The sequence below is a fragment of the Dermochelys coriacea genome, chromosome 2, assembly GCF_009764565.3.
Source record: "Dermochelys coriacea isolate rDerCor1 chromosome 2, rDerCor1.pri.v4, whole genome shotgun sequence".
NCBI classification, from domain to species: domain Eukaryota; kingdom Metazoa; phylum Chordata; order Testudines; family Dermochelyidae; genus Dermochelys; species Dermochelys coriacea.
The window spans coordinates 259,332,281-259,349,167 of NC_050069.1; the positions used below are offsets into that span (position 1 = coordinate 259,332,281).

At 43.9% G+C, this 16,887-nt stretch overlaps 1 protein-coding gene across 1 annotated transcript in view; it reads left to right on the forward strand.

Annotated features, from left to right (window-relative positions):
- The first annotated feature begins 3,254 nt into the window (after nt 1–3,254).
- XIRP1 (xin actin binding repeat containing 1) overlaps nt 3,255–16,887 on the forward strand; it is a 53,698-nt gene continuing 40,065 nt past the window's right edge. The window contains exons 1-4 of the mRNA XM_043509712.1: nt 3,255–3,392; nt 7,388–7,540; nt 14,574–14,625; nt 16,297–16,698. Coding sequence (XP_043365647.1) covers nt 7,416–7,540; nt 14,574–14,625; nt 16,297–16,698 — 579 coding nt within the window. The 5' untranslated portion in view covers nt 3,255–3,392; nt 7,388–7,415. The remainder of the gene's footprint in view (nt 3,393–7,387; nt 7,541–14,573; nt 14,626–16,296; nt 16,699–16,887) is intronic.

Genomic DNA, 16,887 nt, shown 5'->3' on the forward strand with positions numbered 1-16,887 from the left:
AGAAAAGGAGTACTTGTGGCAACTTAGAGACTAACAAATTTATTTGAGCATAAGCTTTCGTGAGCTACTGCTCACTTCATCGGATGCATTCAGTGCACAACAGGGCCTCATTCTTGGCTGGCCCTTAGGCATTACAGTAATAAATATGATTAGCAATAACAACATAAAATGGGTCTCATTATATTTACCTACCGCGTGGGAGCTGAGGAGCTAAGTTCATTAATGTTTATAAAGTGTTTTTTTAGATCCTTTGTAGAAGATACATAGGGATCCTTTCTATTGACTTCAGTGGGCTTTGGATCAGGCTCTACAGAAATGTACAAAATGTTATTCTATAGAGTAATAACACACGGAGGAAAGAACTGCTCAGCCTCTCAGTTTGGTACATCTGTCAGTTCATGTACCCAGTTCTCTGGTTTGCACTCACTCACTGGCTCAAGCCTGGTGTCAAAGGTTTCTTTTTCAGCGTACACATTTCTGGGTAATGATTTTCCAGCTCAAAGAATCTTTTGATGATAAATGTGGCAATTCTTGGCCATTATAAACTGCCCTTTGCAAATTCAGTATTCACTGTCCTTATTTAAGCACTGACTTTGTTGTTTGTTGATCTCTCCAGACTGAGCAGAATAAACCCACAGAAAGGCCTTCACAGAATGTCATTTATATTTTGGGACCAAGGCCCACTGTATTCATGATTATATGAGATCCCATCTTGCTTCTTGGAAGAGCAGAGATGTTACAATTTACAAATTCTGACTTCAGTAGTTATATTTTGTCTATGGTTCCCCACGTGAGAGCCAACTGGAGAGACCACTGCCCTTCCTAAAAGCCCCCACAATTAGTGGATCATTTCAATTAATTCTTTTTGGGCCCAGCCTATTCATAAGGCCTGGTCATCGTTTTGTTTTAAACCTGCAAGAGCAATCTATTCACAAGAGTATTTTGCATCATCAAGAGTGGCTCTTCACTGCTGTGCAAAATCTTTCCAGAGAAGCAACAGACCTTGATGCTGTTCACGACGTTGGGAAAACTGGCTGGTTTGGGGCAGGACTGTTCTTGTTGTGTCTCTACTCTTGCAGTACCACAGGGCAGCCGGAGTGATGGCAGGCTTTGAAGGCCTTGCAAGACATGCCCACTTTTGAACTTCTGCTTGGTGCACTCTGCTCAAAACTGGGCACTGAACTAACCTGGTGCCTATTCCTGCGGCATATGGCAATAAATCCAAGAGAGGGAGATCGCTTCTTTGGGCAGCTCAGCAAGCTAGCTATCAAAGAATCAAAGTGAATTTTAAATGCTGCTTGCTGCAATTTCTAGTTAGTTGCAATTCGGTGAGCTATTAAGAGTTACACAACCAGTGAACCCAGCAGGTGGAACTCTGCCCTTGATAAGCTTGAGCAGCTCTGAGCAGCCCATCATCTCTGCTCTCACCCTGGCCTCCCCTCCCCTGACCCTTCCATTTCTCACTCACCCAGCTTCTCTCCTCTAAGCTTCTCACCCTCAAATCTCAACTTCCCCCGACACTTAAACTATAAGGCCAGAAGGAACCATCGTGATCATCTAGTCTGACCTCCTGCACATTGCAGGCCACAGACCTCACCCACCCACTCCTGCTACAGCCCCTAACCTCTGGCTGAGTTACTGGAGCCCTCAAATCCTGATTTAAAGACTTCAGGTTACAGAGAATCCGCCATTTACTCTGGTTCAAACCAGCAAGTGACCCGTGCCCCACGCTGCAGAGAAAGACGAACACTTGTGTTATTTCTGGAGGCTAGACAAAGAGCAGTTTTCCCAAGTGCCATAGCTTGTCCTTAGCAGATCACTTCCCGCACAAGTACACAGCCAGGTAAGTCTTGTATGCAGACCTGAGAAGAAGGATGGTCGTGTGTGTCATGTATTTCTGTACCACATAAGGACTGGCTACAAAGCTTGCTTACACACACCAGATGTGTTCATCATAAGATCTTTTAATGCTCTGCTAGGTACAGCTGAGGTTCATTTAAATAAGGTATCTTACACACAGTGCCAGTTAGTGGCTGAATGGTACAATACAGTTTAGCACTCCCTTACAATGGGTTTAAGACACTAGACTGGGACTCAGGAGATGTGGGTTTAAGTCCTGAGTTAGCCACAAATTTCTTGTGCAGCCATGGGCAGGTCACTCCATCTCTTTGTGCCTCATGTCCCAATCTGTAAAATGGAGATAATGATATTGATCGCCTTTGTAAAGCAGTTTGAGATATACTGATGAAAAGGGCTATATAAGAGCTGGGTGTTATCTGTAAAATGGGGATAATATTTCTTCCTTTTCTCCCACAATCTGTCTGTCTTGCCTAGACTGCAAGTTCTTCTGGGCAGGAACTATCTCGTTTGTACGCTAGATACACTACAGCAGCACAGCTACAGTGTGGCAGTTGAACTGCTGTGGAGTAGGCGATTACTACATGATGGAAGGAAGAGGTTCTTCTGTCGCTGTAGTAAATCCACCTCTCTGATTCTTCCGTCAACCTAGCGGTGTCTATTCTGGGGCTTATGTCGGCTTAATTACATTGCTCAGGGCATGAACCCTAACTTTGTACTCTATACCAGCCCTTACTATGTCTATATATAATACAGAGCACTATAGAGGTTCTGATTCCGAGTGGATCCTTAAGTTGGTACTTGTTTCAGAGTAGCAGCTGTGTTAGTCTGTATTCGCAAAAAAGAAAAGGAGGACTTGTGGCACCTTAGAGACTAACAAATTTATTTGAGCATAAGCTTTCGTGAGCTACAGCTCACTTCCTTGCTACTGTAAACAATGGCCAGCGGTTTATTCCCTCCTCATAATCTTTTTAAGACTCTTTCTTTGCTTTGTATGGCAGAGAAAATATCTGTCACCCTCTGGATCAGCCTGTTCTCGGTGCTTTTGTTCCTCCAATAATAAGCCACCTCTCTTCCATATGCAATTCGGTACACAGCATGTACTCTAGCCACCAGCCTCTAGAGTGGCTGAGTGTATGGCTCTGATGCTCAGACTGATACATGGCTGCAAAATGCTTTAATAAAACAGCACGTTTTGGTGAAAATGTTCCAACCAGCTCTGCTGAAATCTGGATTAGCCCCAGTGTTTTTCTAAGTAAAAAGACTTTCTGAGGGGGAAACAGCCTCACAAGGACTGGTGGGAGCCATGCTCCACTCTGCTCATTGATGCCAGCTGTCTGAGTCGTGGTGACCCTGTTCTCACCACTTACTTTTAATATTTAATTGGAGTCCTGCTGGGGGACTTTGCCCACCTAAGTTCCTAGCACCAAAGCGAGTGGACAGGAATAAGGAATCAGCTGCATGGTATCAAGGAACATCAAGGAACAAATTATATGGCAGAGTCATATCCCGGGCTCAGACCAGCATTCTAGCAAGTAAGTGACTTAACTCTGAATTCTCCCGAGAACTATTATTCTGTGCTGTGATGGATTGCAGAAAGCTGAATGCACTCAGCCTAGAAATTACTGTGTACTCTTGTCAGCCGGGGGGTGCAATGCTCATATGGGAAATGTTTAGGGTGTTCTAGAAAGGTAAGTAAAGTAGGAGTAATGGGTTGAAATTAAGAAAAGGGAAATATCAGCTGAATCTCAGGAAACATGTCCCTGATGGTGGGATCCAGCTGTAGAATAATCTTCTAAAGGACCAACACTGTGAGTCATTTAAAACTAGACACAATGCTCTGCAGCAGTATACAATATGGCCTAACCCCAGACTGGCCCACAGCAGATGGGACTAGATGATCTGTTAAGTCTTTTCCTTCTCTAATGTCTATGATTTTTAATTGAAACATCCTTGCCTGTGAAACAGAAAATGTCGTGGCCAAAGGTTTCAAAAGTGACCAGTGCTTTGGGTGCCCCAGTCCTTGGGGGCCCAGTTTGAGGGGGACAGATTTTCAGAAAGTGCTGCGCCACCAAAATCAGGTCCTTTAACGAGTCTTCAGTTGGGCACCCAAAATCACTAGTTTCTTTTGAAAATCTTGGCCAGGCTATTCTTTTGTAGAATGCAAATGGCTACTGAAATACAGTTTGCAAACAAAGTGGGGAGTTTTAATGTGAAAATCTAATGTAGGAATGGTTTCAGTTTTTCCACAGTCTCGTATTGTGAATTTTCATTGTAAATAAATAACTTACACACAACTGCAGCCAGTTATTGTTTCTGAGAGGGCAATGTCTAGAGGACCCATTCAAAAACCAGGGCCCAGAAGGTTCAGTACATATTGAAATATCAGTTTAATGATCTATAGACCAGTGCCTGATACTTTTGCTACTTATTCTTGGGGCTTGAATACAGCCATATCTAGTTAACAGACATTAAACTAGATAGACATATTTATGGCAGCAGAGGTATACAAATGCTAAATATCACCTCCTCCATTTACCACCTCAGTTAAGGAGAGGCAGTTGGAAGTTCACATAACACTGGCAGTAAAGGATCCATTGGTACTAGACCAAATTGTGCCCTCAGATACAGACACAAAACTTCCATTAAAGTAGTTTATTTTTGTAATGATAAAGAACTCTCTGTCTCTGGTATGTCTTCATTAGGGGCTCTCTACCCTACTTTGGCAGAGGGATGGACATGAAGATCCAATAGGGTTCCAGTAGCGAGAGACTGAAAAGACCTAACTCCTGCATCAGACTTAAATTTGATGTAAAGAGCACCTTTGAGCTGGATTTTACTTTTTAAAAGTTAATGTCGCAAAGAATGAAAAAAGCAAGACTGTCCTAGTTTAATCAATGTTGCCTCTAGCCCTTGCCGTGCCTAGCACACTAGTAGGTACTGTACAAATACTATATTTTTTATTAGTAACATTTCCCAAAATTTGAAAAACCTTTCCCAAAAGGTTTCAAGAGAGACAGACATAAAGGGGAAAATCCTGGTTCCACTGAAGTCAATGGAGTTTTGCCACTGACTTCAATATGGCCAGGACCAGAATTTCAACCCAAATATCTCCTGGTGGAGAAAACTCCAAGGGTGAGTTATTTTTACTTTCTCCCTGTAATTTACTTTGTAATTTACAAGCAGGCAGCCCGGATAGAGTATGCACAATATCCCAGCCTTTGCCAGCTCTTTCCCTTCTCTGTCAATTCCCTGCTCCCTTTAATCTGATTTAAAGTGTAGCTGTTTCTAGCAACTCTAAACACCAGCGGTTGGATGAGGATTCACACTTCGGGGTGCATAGCCAAGTTGGGCAGAGGAACTTTTGTATTTTCCTCCTCATTTCCATGCATCTATAGCCCCCTCAGTCTGTGCACTGAGGCCCCAGTTCAGAAAATCATCCTTCACCCAGGCAGAATTTAAGCAGGCGGAATTAATTTGAAGCATGTGCTTAAGTCATGCTGACCTGCTTTCCTGAATCAGAACTGTAAGCCTGTGATGGGGTGTACAAACCCCATTCTGGGGAAGAGGGGGTTAAGGAGTAGATCTGGTCACAGGAAGCTCCACCCAGCGGCGCCTGGTGGGAGTGCTCTCGCTGGAGGTGGGTTTAAAAGGCGCAGCACACTCAGTCAGGGTGGTCATGCAAGCAAGGAGCCCTGCACCACCCTCCACTCAAAGCCACTAGCCACTGCAGAAGAGACAGTGGAGTAGCTCTTCGTGAGTGGGGAAGGGAATCTCTTAACCCTCACCTGGGGGGATGCTGTAAGCCAGGCCTGCAGTGGGCCTCAGGAGAGGCCAGGACATGGTAGAAAGTAGCCAAGGGAGTAGGCTGGGTGATACCTTAGCCCAGGTCACATACCTGAACTGCCTGCCCCAGGCTCTGGGTTGGAACCTGCAGGAGTGAGAGGGCCCAGGTTCCCCTACCATCAACTCCCTGGACTTGAACCACTGAGCACTACTGCCAACTATGGCTAGCCAGTGCTCTGACCACTAGCGGACTGGGTCTAACAAGATGGTCCCCATCACAAGCTGCACATACCGTGGTAGTATCAGAGAGCACTTGATTTTTCCTATGATGTTTCTGCCCTGTGACTGGGGTCCCGGGGGGAGTTAGCTGAGGTCGCTCAATTAGGGTGAACTGCAAAGAATGAGGCAGACAATCCCCCAAAACTGGTGGATAGTCCAATACTTAGATATACCAAGCCAGCATTAAACAGATTCTTTATTACCCCACTGGTTACTCAGAAGTCAACAACACAGTTCCCTTAAAGTAACCAAGCCTTAGGCTTCCACCTAGTTACCCAAGTCAGATATGATGAGGATTAATGAAAATCTTATTCATCATAGAAAAATGTTCTAATCCCAAAGGATCAGACACATTAAACCAGATTAATGAATATTCCATATCTTACCCAAATACACGCTTACAGCCAATTCTTATTAACTAAACTAAAAAAGACAAGAGAGAGAGCATGGTTAAAAGATCAATATACATACAGACATGAGTTCAGTTCTTGAGCTTGAGATTCATAGCAGAGATGGTGAGTTTTGTAGTTGCAAAGAATTCTTTTAGAATTTAGTCCATAGGTTATAGTCCAATGTCCAATATCATATTCAGGGTGTTCGATCTTAAGACTGGGATCTCAATCCTTATAGTTTAGGCTTCCCCTGTATGAAACCTTAAGCAGATCTGAGATGACAGGATCAGGACCCAAGGATCTCTTTTACAGTTTTGCTTGACCACACAGTCCTAGCTAAACAACAGGCTTTTGATGTAACCCTCTGTTTTCTAAACCTCACGGTAATTAACTACATGGATTAACATAAGATAATTTATCCATTAAGCAGTCTATCACAAACTTCAAAGAGATATATAGACAATGACATTATTTCACCCAAGATTCATCTAAATGTTAATATTCCCTTTTGATCTCTGAATCAATAGCTATGGAGACAGACAGAAACTGTCTGTTTACATGGCTAACATTTAACAAGATTAATAAGTAAACACATAATTAGTATCACCTTTAATTTTTAACAATATAGGTTTGCATTTCAAGGTTCTAGCCTATCTAACATTGAATGGCCCTAATTACCATTCACATACTTTCTAACATGTCTTTAAAGGTCGGCTTTGGGTAAGTTAGCCTGCAAGTTGTTTAATCCTTTCTGGCCGTGTGTTATACTTTGTATATGATTCGTTGCAATTATATAATAGTGGTAGCAACAATGGTTTGCATGATTATATTTTAATTAGATAACATTACAGGCCCCATCAGATGCCAGAGTTTCTATAGAGCCCCATGTTTGACCTTCCGCTGCCTCCATTCAATCCCTCTGACATAAGGAGTTTGCAGAGGTGTCATGGAAGGTAGAGCTTGGCCCACACAATATACACTGCTGCACGGTATAAATGGACTGGAGAGACTTTCAAAGGCTTTCCCCAGACTCACAGTGCATTGAGTTTGCTTCTTTTCTCTGCTGCCAGCAGGTAGAGAGTTGGAGCAGGTACGGAGAGCATGGAAAGGGATGACAAGCCAAGACAGCCTCAGTCCTTTCTCGCGGCCTTTGGCTCTCCAGGGAGCAGGTCAGCCCATCGAGCAGTGGCTCTAAGAAGAAACTCTGTCTCAGCATTAGTGGCCAGGTAAGCAGCTGACTTCCAAATGCCACTAACCATTCCGTATTATTGACGTATTGAGATCCGGACTAAATGCGGCAAAAAACCTCCAGTCCACCCTCAGGGAGCTCTTGGCAAACTCTTAAACACACAGTTCATATGCAGCAGACTAACCAACAGGGCCAGTTACAACCTATCAAGCCCTAACTGGACACGAGGGCCTCCTACCTCTCTCCCCTGCTGTACTGTCATAGCTAAGGTCAGCGGGGCATGTGAGCTGGGTATCCTCATGAGGTGGCAGCTAACAGGGCATGTTCTGTGAGGACTCTGGGATTCTGGCACTTGCTCCGTGCCTTGATCTGAAATAGCCCGGTTTGGTGACTTTCCAGGCACACTGCAAAAGCCCCTTGGTGGAGAGGGTTTTTGGAGAGGATTAACCATGCGCTTCCCACAAAGAGGAAGGGTGTCTAGGTGACTGGCAGGCCGAGGTCCTGTTAAAATGATCACCATGATGCTGCTGGGATTGTACTAACAATATGCCAGGGCAGCTAGAGCCTTGGACAGGCATCTGTTTATTATTTCAAAATTAAATAAATCCTACAATAACACTTGCCCACTCGGAGCACAACCTCAGCAGCAACACAAACCCATTGTAATAAGCCAACCCCACCCTAGAGAACCACCAGCAGAGTCCCCACTCAATTAGCAAGGGGCGTGTGTCCCGGAGACCCCCCTGCCTTCACCTCAGACAGTGGAGCAGAGGGTTGTCTCTTAAATGATAGGACGTTGAACTAAATCAGACCAGGACCTTCTCTTTGAAGGTTCATTTTAAGATCTCTGGTGTCTACTATAAGTTTTCAGAGTCAGACTCTGCCTTCTGACATGCATGGGCAACTCCCAGTGAAGTCAAGCGCATCCCTGAGACTGAAATCAGGTCCCCTGGTTCATCTCGTGCAGCCTTCACCACAAAAGTGTTCCTCCACCCTCTTTCTACAAGGCTCTGTCTGCACATTTTCCTGCAAGATTTCTCCATTTCTCCAGGGGCATTGTATTAGTTCTTCACATTGGTGTGTGCTTGAGCTATTGAAAGTGCTCTCCTAAGGAGGATGGTGCATTCTCCTGATGCTAGTTCTCTTCTCTGCTGCAGTTTCACTGAAATCAGTAGATTATCAGTACCTACCTGCTAGAGCTTGATGACATTTTTCCACTGAAACTTTTTTTCACCACACACAAAAAAAAAATGCAGATTTGGCAACTCTGAAACATTTCACAAATTCATATGGATGTCACCAGATTGCTTTGGTAGAGGGGGAAAAAAGCCAAACCTAAATAACGTTCCAAAAAAAAAAACACACTTCATTTCAACATTTTTTAAATGAAACATTCTGACTTTTCAATTAAAAATTTCCTTTCACTGTATTTAATGTTTTAAAATGCTCAAACTCAAAACAAAGCATTATGTTTTGGGTCAAACAAAACATGTTCTCTGACCACTGATTTTTTTTCCAGTTTTTCGATTTGCTGAAAATTTCAAAAACTTTTGTTTTCAGCTCAACCCGAAACAATTACAAAAAAATTCAGAATTGCCTGAGAACCAAACAAATCCATTATTCTCACAGATCTACTACCTGGTACCTTCAGCGATAGGTGTCCATCCTTTCTCAATGTTCCTGGGAGCATTTAGTCACACACACCCTTAGGAGAATCAGAGCAGAAGCCAGAGAAAGAAGGAGAAGAGACTAAAGAGAGTGAAAACTGTGAGGAAAGACTATACGTTATTTGGCTAACAGGTACAGAGAAAACTACACTGAGGAGTAGCTGGCGAGCTGCAGTTCTCTGCCCTATTGTTCTACTGTTTGTGTGTTCCTGGACACCACAGCCTTAGTAAGCTAACAATGATCTGCTGCCATTAGTATTTGGATTACAGGAAATCAAAACACATTGACTATTACATTTATCTTGCTTATAATGTACATATAGATGTGCAGTATTTAATTTTAGGATGTCAACAGGGAGATGCCGTAACTGAGAAAATGAAGGTGCTCAATCTATTTAGCACATTGAAGAGAAGCTCAAGAGGTGACTTGATGCAGTCTATGAGTGAGAAGACGTCTGGTAGTAGATGACTCTAATTTAGCAGACAAAGGCATAGCAAGCGCCAGTGGCTGGAAAGTGAAGTTAATTACAACTGGAAACTAGGCTTAATTTTTTTAACAGCCAGGGTAGTTAGCCATTGGGAAAGCTTATTGAGGGGTGGCGTGGATTCACCATCTCTTCAAATCTTTAAATCAAGACTGGATCTCTTTCCAAAAGATGTGCTCTATCTAGTTCAACCACAAGTTGCTTTGTTCATTGCAGGAATCCCTAGGGGAAGTTGTCTGGCCTCTGTTATATATGAGGTTAGACTAGATGATCACAGTGGCTCCTCCTGCCTGTAAAACCTATGAGATCCCATTTCTCCGTACCTCAAATATCAAAATCTCCAAGTCATCCCTGTGATGTTTCCCGTGGTACTCAGAGTTGTGAGGCACCTTGCTACCACCTGCCCTTAGCATGAGGAAGCCTTGTCTGTGCCTGCCAGGGGTCAGTTCCCTCTCACCACCAGCCTAGAGGTAACACAGGCACTGCCTTCTGAGCCTAAGCAGGTTCCACTGTCCCTCTGCAGGTAAGGCACACTCCAACCTCCAAGCCCTTCAAACATCCCCCCTGAGTGTCCAGCCTGTGTTCCACTGGGCACTCGCAGAATTCACAGATCCACTGTTCCCAAAGGAATAGTGTCTCCCAGCTTACCGCGCCACCCAACTCACTGCACTTAGATTTGTTTACAGGGAAAACAAGTCAAAGTTTGTTTAACAAAGTCTAGAGATTCTAGAAGTAGCATGCAAAAGATTTGGAAATAGAGGCTTACATGTAAAGTAAAATCATACCCCGCTTTCTAGAGCCTAAACTTAAGACATCCTCCTGTCTCACAAAAGTTAGCTCACCCAAAGTTTTTCTCACGGGGTTAAACAGCCAGACCAGCTGTGATCATCCATTCATAAGATAAGCCAGCTGGCAGCTTGTCCCCTACATGAAGGATATCTGGGTGTACCTCTGCACTCTCAGATATAGTTCCAGCAATCCATTGTGTTCACTTGTAAACAGGGTACCCCTTGCTGCTTGTTTTTACTGGAAAGACTCTTCCCTGGAGACTTCACAAGCTCATGATTAGCGTTTGCTCAGTCTTTAAATAGGTGTTCATTGTGAAGTATAGGTTTCAGAGTAGCAGCCGTGTTAGTCTGTATTCGCAAAAAGAAAAGGAGTACTTGTGGCACCTTAGAGACTAACAAATGTATTAGAGCATAAGCTTTCGTGAGCTACAGCTCACTTCATCGGATGCATTTGGTGGAAAAAACAGAGGAGAGATTTATATACACACACACAGAGAACATGAAACAATGGGTTTATCATACACACTGTAAGGAGAGTGATCACTTAAGATAAGCCATCACCAACAGCAGGGGGGGGAAAGGAGGAAAACCTTTCATGGTGACAAGCAGGTAGGCTAATTCCAGCAGTTAACAAGAATATCAGAGGAACAGTGGGGGGTGGGGTGGGAGGGAGAAATACCATGGGGAAATAGTTTTACTTTGTGTAATGACTCATCCATTCCCAGTCTCTATTCAAGCCTAAGTTAATTGTATCCAGTTTGCAAATTAATTCCAATTCAGCAGTCTCTCGTTGGAGTCTGTTTTTGAAGCTTTTTTGTTGAAGTATAGCCACTCTTAGGTCTGTGATCGAGTGACCAGAGAGATTGAAGTGTTCTCCAACTGGTTTTTGAATGTTATAATTCTTGACGTCTGATTTGTGTCCATTCATTCTTTTACGTAGAGACTGTCCAGTTTGGCCAATGTACATGGCAGAGGGGCATTGCTGGCACATGATGGCATATATCACATTGGTAGATGCGCAGGTGAACGAGCCTCTGATAGTGTGGCTGATGTGATTAGGCCCTATGATGGTATCCCCTGAATAGTTATGTGGACAGAGTTGGCAACGGGCTTTGTTGCAAGGATAGGTTCCTGGGTTAGTGGTTCTGTTGTGTGGTGTGTGGTTGCTGGTGAGTATTTGCTTCAGATTGGGGGGCTGTCTGTAAGCAAGGACTGGTCTGTCTCCCAAGATCTGAGAGAGCGATGGCTCGTCCTTCAGGATAGGTTGTAGATCCTTGATGATGCGTTGGAGGGGTTTTAGTTGGGGGCTGAAGGTGATGGCTAGTGGCGTTCTGTTGTTTTCTTTGTTGGGCCTGTCCTGTAGTAGGTGACTTCTGGGTACTCTTCTGGCTCTGTCAATCTGTTTCTTCACTTCAGCAGGTGGGTACTGTAGTTGTAGGAATGCATGATAGAGATCTTGTAGGTGTTTGTCTCTGTCTGAGGGGTTGGAGCAAATGCGGTTATATCGTAGCGCTTGGCTGTAGACAATGGATCGAGTGGTATGATCTGGATGAAAGCTAGAGGCATGTAGGTAGGAATAGCGGTCAGTAGGTTTCCGATATAGGGTGGTGTTTATGTGACCATCGCTTATTAGCACCGTAGTGTCCAGGAAGTGGATCTCTTGTGTGGACTGGTCCAGGCTGAGGTTGATGGTGGGATGGAAATTGTTGAAATCATGGTGGAATTCCTCAAGAGCTTCTTTTCCATGGGTCCAGATGATGAAGATGTCATCAATGTAGCGCAAGTAGAGTAGGGGCATTAGGGAACGAGAGCTGAGGAAGCGTTGTTCTAAGTCAGCCATAAAAATGTTGGCATACTGTGGGGCCATGCGGGTACCCATCGCAGTGCCGCTGATTTGAAGGTATACATTGTCACCAAATGTGAAATAGTTATGGGTCAGGACAAAGTCACAAAGTTCTGCCACCAGGTTAGCCGTGACAGTATCGGGGATACTGTTCCTGACGGCTTGTAGTCCATCTTTGTGTGGAATGTTGGTGTAGAGGGCTTCTACATCCATAGTGGCTAGGATGGTGTTTTTAGGAAGATCACCAATAACCGCATTTGCTCCAACCCCTCAGACAGAGACAAACACCTACAAGATCTCTATCATGCATTCCTACAACGACAGTACCCACCTGCTGAAGTGAAGAAACAGATTGACAGAGCCAGAAGAGTACCCAGAAGTCACCTACTACAGGACAGGCCCAACAAAGAAAACAACAGAACGCCACTAGCCATCACCTTCAGCCCCCAACTAAAACCCCTCCAACGCATCATCAAGGATCTACAACCTATCCTGAAGGACGAGCCATCGCTCTCTCAGATCTTGGGAGACAGACCAGTCCTTGCTTACAGACAGCCCCCCAATCTGAAGCAAATACTCACCAGCAACCACACACCACACAACAGAACCACTAACCCAGGAACCTATCCTTGCAACAAAGCCCGTTGCCAACTCTGTCCACATATCTATTCAGGGGATACCATCATAGGGCCTAATCACATCAGCCACACTATCAGAGGCTCGTTCACCTGCGCATCTACCAATGTGATATATGCCATCATGTGCCAGCAATGCCCCTCTGCCATGTACATTGGCCAAACTGGACAGTCTCTACGTAAAAGAATGAATGGACACAAATCAGACGTCAAGAATTATAACATTCAAAAACCAGTTGGAGAACACTTCAATCTCTCTGGTCACTCGATCACAGACCTAAGAGTGGCTATACTTCAACAAAAAAGCTTCAAAAACAGACTCCAACGAGAGACTGCTGAATTGGAATTAATTTGCAAACTGGATACAATTAACTTAGGCTTGAATAGAGACTGGGAATGGATGAGTCATTACACAAAGTAAAACTATTTCCCCATGGTATTTCTCCCTCCCACCCCACCCCCCACTGTTCCTCTGATATTCTTGTTAACTGCTGGAATTAGCCTACCTGCTTGTCACCATGAAAGGTTTTCCTCCTTCCCCCCCCTGCTGTTGGTGATGGCTTATCTTAAGTGATCACTCTCCTTACAGTGTGTATGATAAACCCATTGTTTCATGTTCTCTGTGTGTGTATATATAAATCTCTCCTCTGTTTTTTCCACCAAATGCATCCGATGAAGTGAGCTGTAGCTCACGAAAGCTTATGCTCTAATAAATTTGTTAGTCTCTAAGGTGCCACAAGTACTCCTTTTCTTTTTGCGAATACAGACTAACACGGCTGCTACTCTGAAACCTGTCATTATTTCCCCATGGTATTTCTCCCTCCCACCCCACCCCCCACTGTTCCTCTGATATTCTTGTTAACTGCTGGAATTAGCCTACCTGCTTGTCACCATGAAAGGTTTTCCTCCTTCCCCCCCCCCCCCGCTGTTGGTGATGGCTTATCTTAAGTGATCACTCTCCTTACAGTGTGTATGATAAACCCATTGTTTCATGTTCTCTGTGTGTGTGTATATAAATCTCTCCTCTGTTTTTTCCACCAAATGCATCCGATGAAGTGAGCTGTAGCTCACGAAAGCTTATGCTCTAATAAATTTGTTAGTCTCTAAGGTGCCACAAGTACTCCTTTTCTTATTGTGAAGTATGTAGTACTCAGTTTACATATTGCCAGGCAGGTATATAAGCATCTCCCAACTGAAAGAAACTGGTTTATCACCTTTTGGTGCTCAGCCCCAACTCAGACCTTAAGAACATATAGATACACGACTCCTTATGAATTATCTGCACATACATTTCACAGTGATTGTGATGACCAGTGTGACACAAGCTTTCAGTAGAGACTTTACATGATACCCGTTGAGGAATTATTATGTCAATACCAGACCCGGGGATCCCTATAACTCTATGCACCCCTCTGCCTTTTGGCACCAGGAGGTTGCTGGGTCGCAATCCCAAATTCAGACCCATCCCTTTATCCAAAATTCATATCAAAGCCAGAATTAGTTTTTCATGAAACCTGAGTTTCGAAGGTTTCAGAGCCCCTCTGCCCCACCAAGACCTTTGAAAAACTGGGAATTTCCTGTATAAGAAAAAAAATGTATTCAATGCAGTGTATAGAAAGGAAGTAAAGTGCCACATTCTGTCTTTTGTGTAGGTATCAGAACATACTGGATTGTGAAAGTGCCTCAAAGCAAGACAACTGCAAGGTGAGCTACAGGCAAACTGGTTACTATACGAGGGATAGAATAGAGTACAGGCTGACACAGTGTATTGTCCCAATGAGTGAAAATCAAGCAGTTCATAGGAGCTGGCTAGTGCCCTTCTCACGAGGGTTCAGTTCAGTCACATCATTGGTATGGCCACAGAGAATCAGACACAGGAAAGGGCACATTCGGTACATCTACACCTGAAATGCTACAGCGGCACAACTGCAACACTGTAGTGTTTCTAGTGTAGATGCTTACCGTAGCGTCACTGTAGTAAATCCTGCTCTCCAAAAAGCAATAGGTAGCTCGATGGAAGAAGTCTTCTGTTGATCTGGTGGTATCTAACCCCGGGCTTAGATTGGCTTAATTATATCACACCAGTAGTGAAATTTTTCAGTCTTAAGTGATGTAGTTAAGTCAGCCTAATTTTCTAGTGTAGACCAGCCCCTATTATTCTCTATCTATAACATTTTTAAAGTTTCCTTTAATAAAATTCAGTTGATTTTTATTTAATATATAACAGGCTTTAGGACCTTGCAGAATCCTAAAACTATTAGCAGAATTTCCCACTGGCTAGACTACTGCTTATCATGCTGTGATGAGTATGGTCTCATTGTTGACTTGTACTCCCCCATCTGCCTGTATCTACCTATTGTGTCTCATCTTATACTTAGATTGCAAGCTCCTTTGATCTGTGTTTGTACAGCACAGGGGGACCCTGATCCATGATTGGGGCCTCTAGGAGCCAGGAATACAAATAATAAACCCGCACCAGGGAAACCATTCAACTCCCATTGAAGCAAGAGAGAGATTTAACTAACCTATTTTCACATGACTAAATTCAAGATTTGAACCCATGTGTGAAGAGGTTAGTTGCTGATCTTGCAAACTGATCCATGCAGGAAGACCCCATTGAAATCTGTGGGGCTCTGTGCAGGTGCAATGGTTGGCCTACGCAGACCAGCTTCCAGAAATGGATGCCTAGCATCTTAACCCAATACACCAACTTGGCCAATACCTGTGTGTATCTTTATTTGTTTAGTAACTTAAAAAGGAACAAGAACTAAAAGCTTCCCTTCCCTGCTCCCATCAGTCAGCACAATGCACTGGTATTTCTGCATTAGGATGCAAGCAAAGTGTATTTGAACTCAATATTAAACAAACATTTCTGAAATTAATTATACTAATTGTTATTATCAAGCATTTAAACAGTACTGTAGAGATAGAGTCTCACATCAGCCTTATAGCTTTGTAATTTGATTGACTTCAGTGCTGCCATTCTTGATTGACACCAGTGGAAGAGGGAACAGAATGTGGTCCAAACACAGCGCTTTACAGAACGCAGAATAAGACAGTCCTTCCCACAAAAAAACAGACTCTAGCATAGACAAGACAAAACATGGGACCACAGGTCTGGAAAGAGTGAGCCATGTGCAGATCAGCATCGCTAGGGTTTATGGAAGGAGTGGTTTCTAGAGAGGAGCAATCAGAAGATAGGAGGAGAATGATTGATGGAAGACTGTTCCAAGCCTAGTAACATGACAGAAGATATGAAATTGAGAGTGGGTGATGGGGATCAGGACTGGGAGTAGAGTATTACAACCACAGTGCACTCCCTATGGAGATAGCTATGTGGGAGGTAGAGTAAGTCTATTTTGATGCAATTTTTAGATCATGGTGAGAAATGTTCTACACCAGGCTTTGGGGGGGAAACTTGCCTCACCTCAAGGCCACGTCAACGATGGGTTGAGGAGCAAATCCATGGAGAACCTCACCTTCCATCAAACCAACAGCACAGCAATGAACTCCAGGAGACTTCAGACCAGCTTCAACACCGGTAAAGCTGCTGCCACTTCACAGCTTACGGCTTTCCCTTTTGCTACACAGCAGACAGCATCTTTCAGTGGCAGCTTTAGGGAGAGTGAAATGGAGTCCAGCATAGTGACAACCACCCAGCCTCTGACCCAGGGGGCTAAATCCTGGACTGAATTGTCCATCTCGTCATCCCAGAGCAATAGCAGGAGGCAACAATGGAGTGCTGCAACCTCCACAGGGAAGGATTTAGCCAGAAAGGTTGGTGAATTTTCTTCTTCCAAACCTCCCAAGAAATGTATTTCCCTTTGGGATTCAGGACAGAACCCAGCTACCTTTGAACTAGGTGATGAAATGCCAGTTGTTGTCAATGGGATAGGGATGCACTACTGTAGAATGGTGAGCAGAACTGAGGAAAGGAGATCAGGTTTCAGGAGGGACAGATATTGG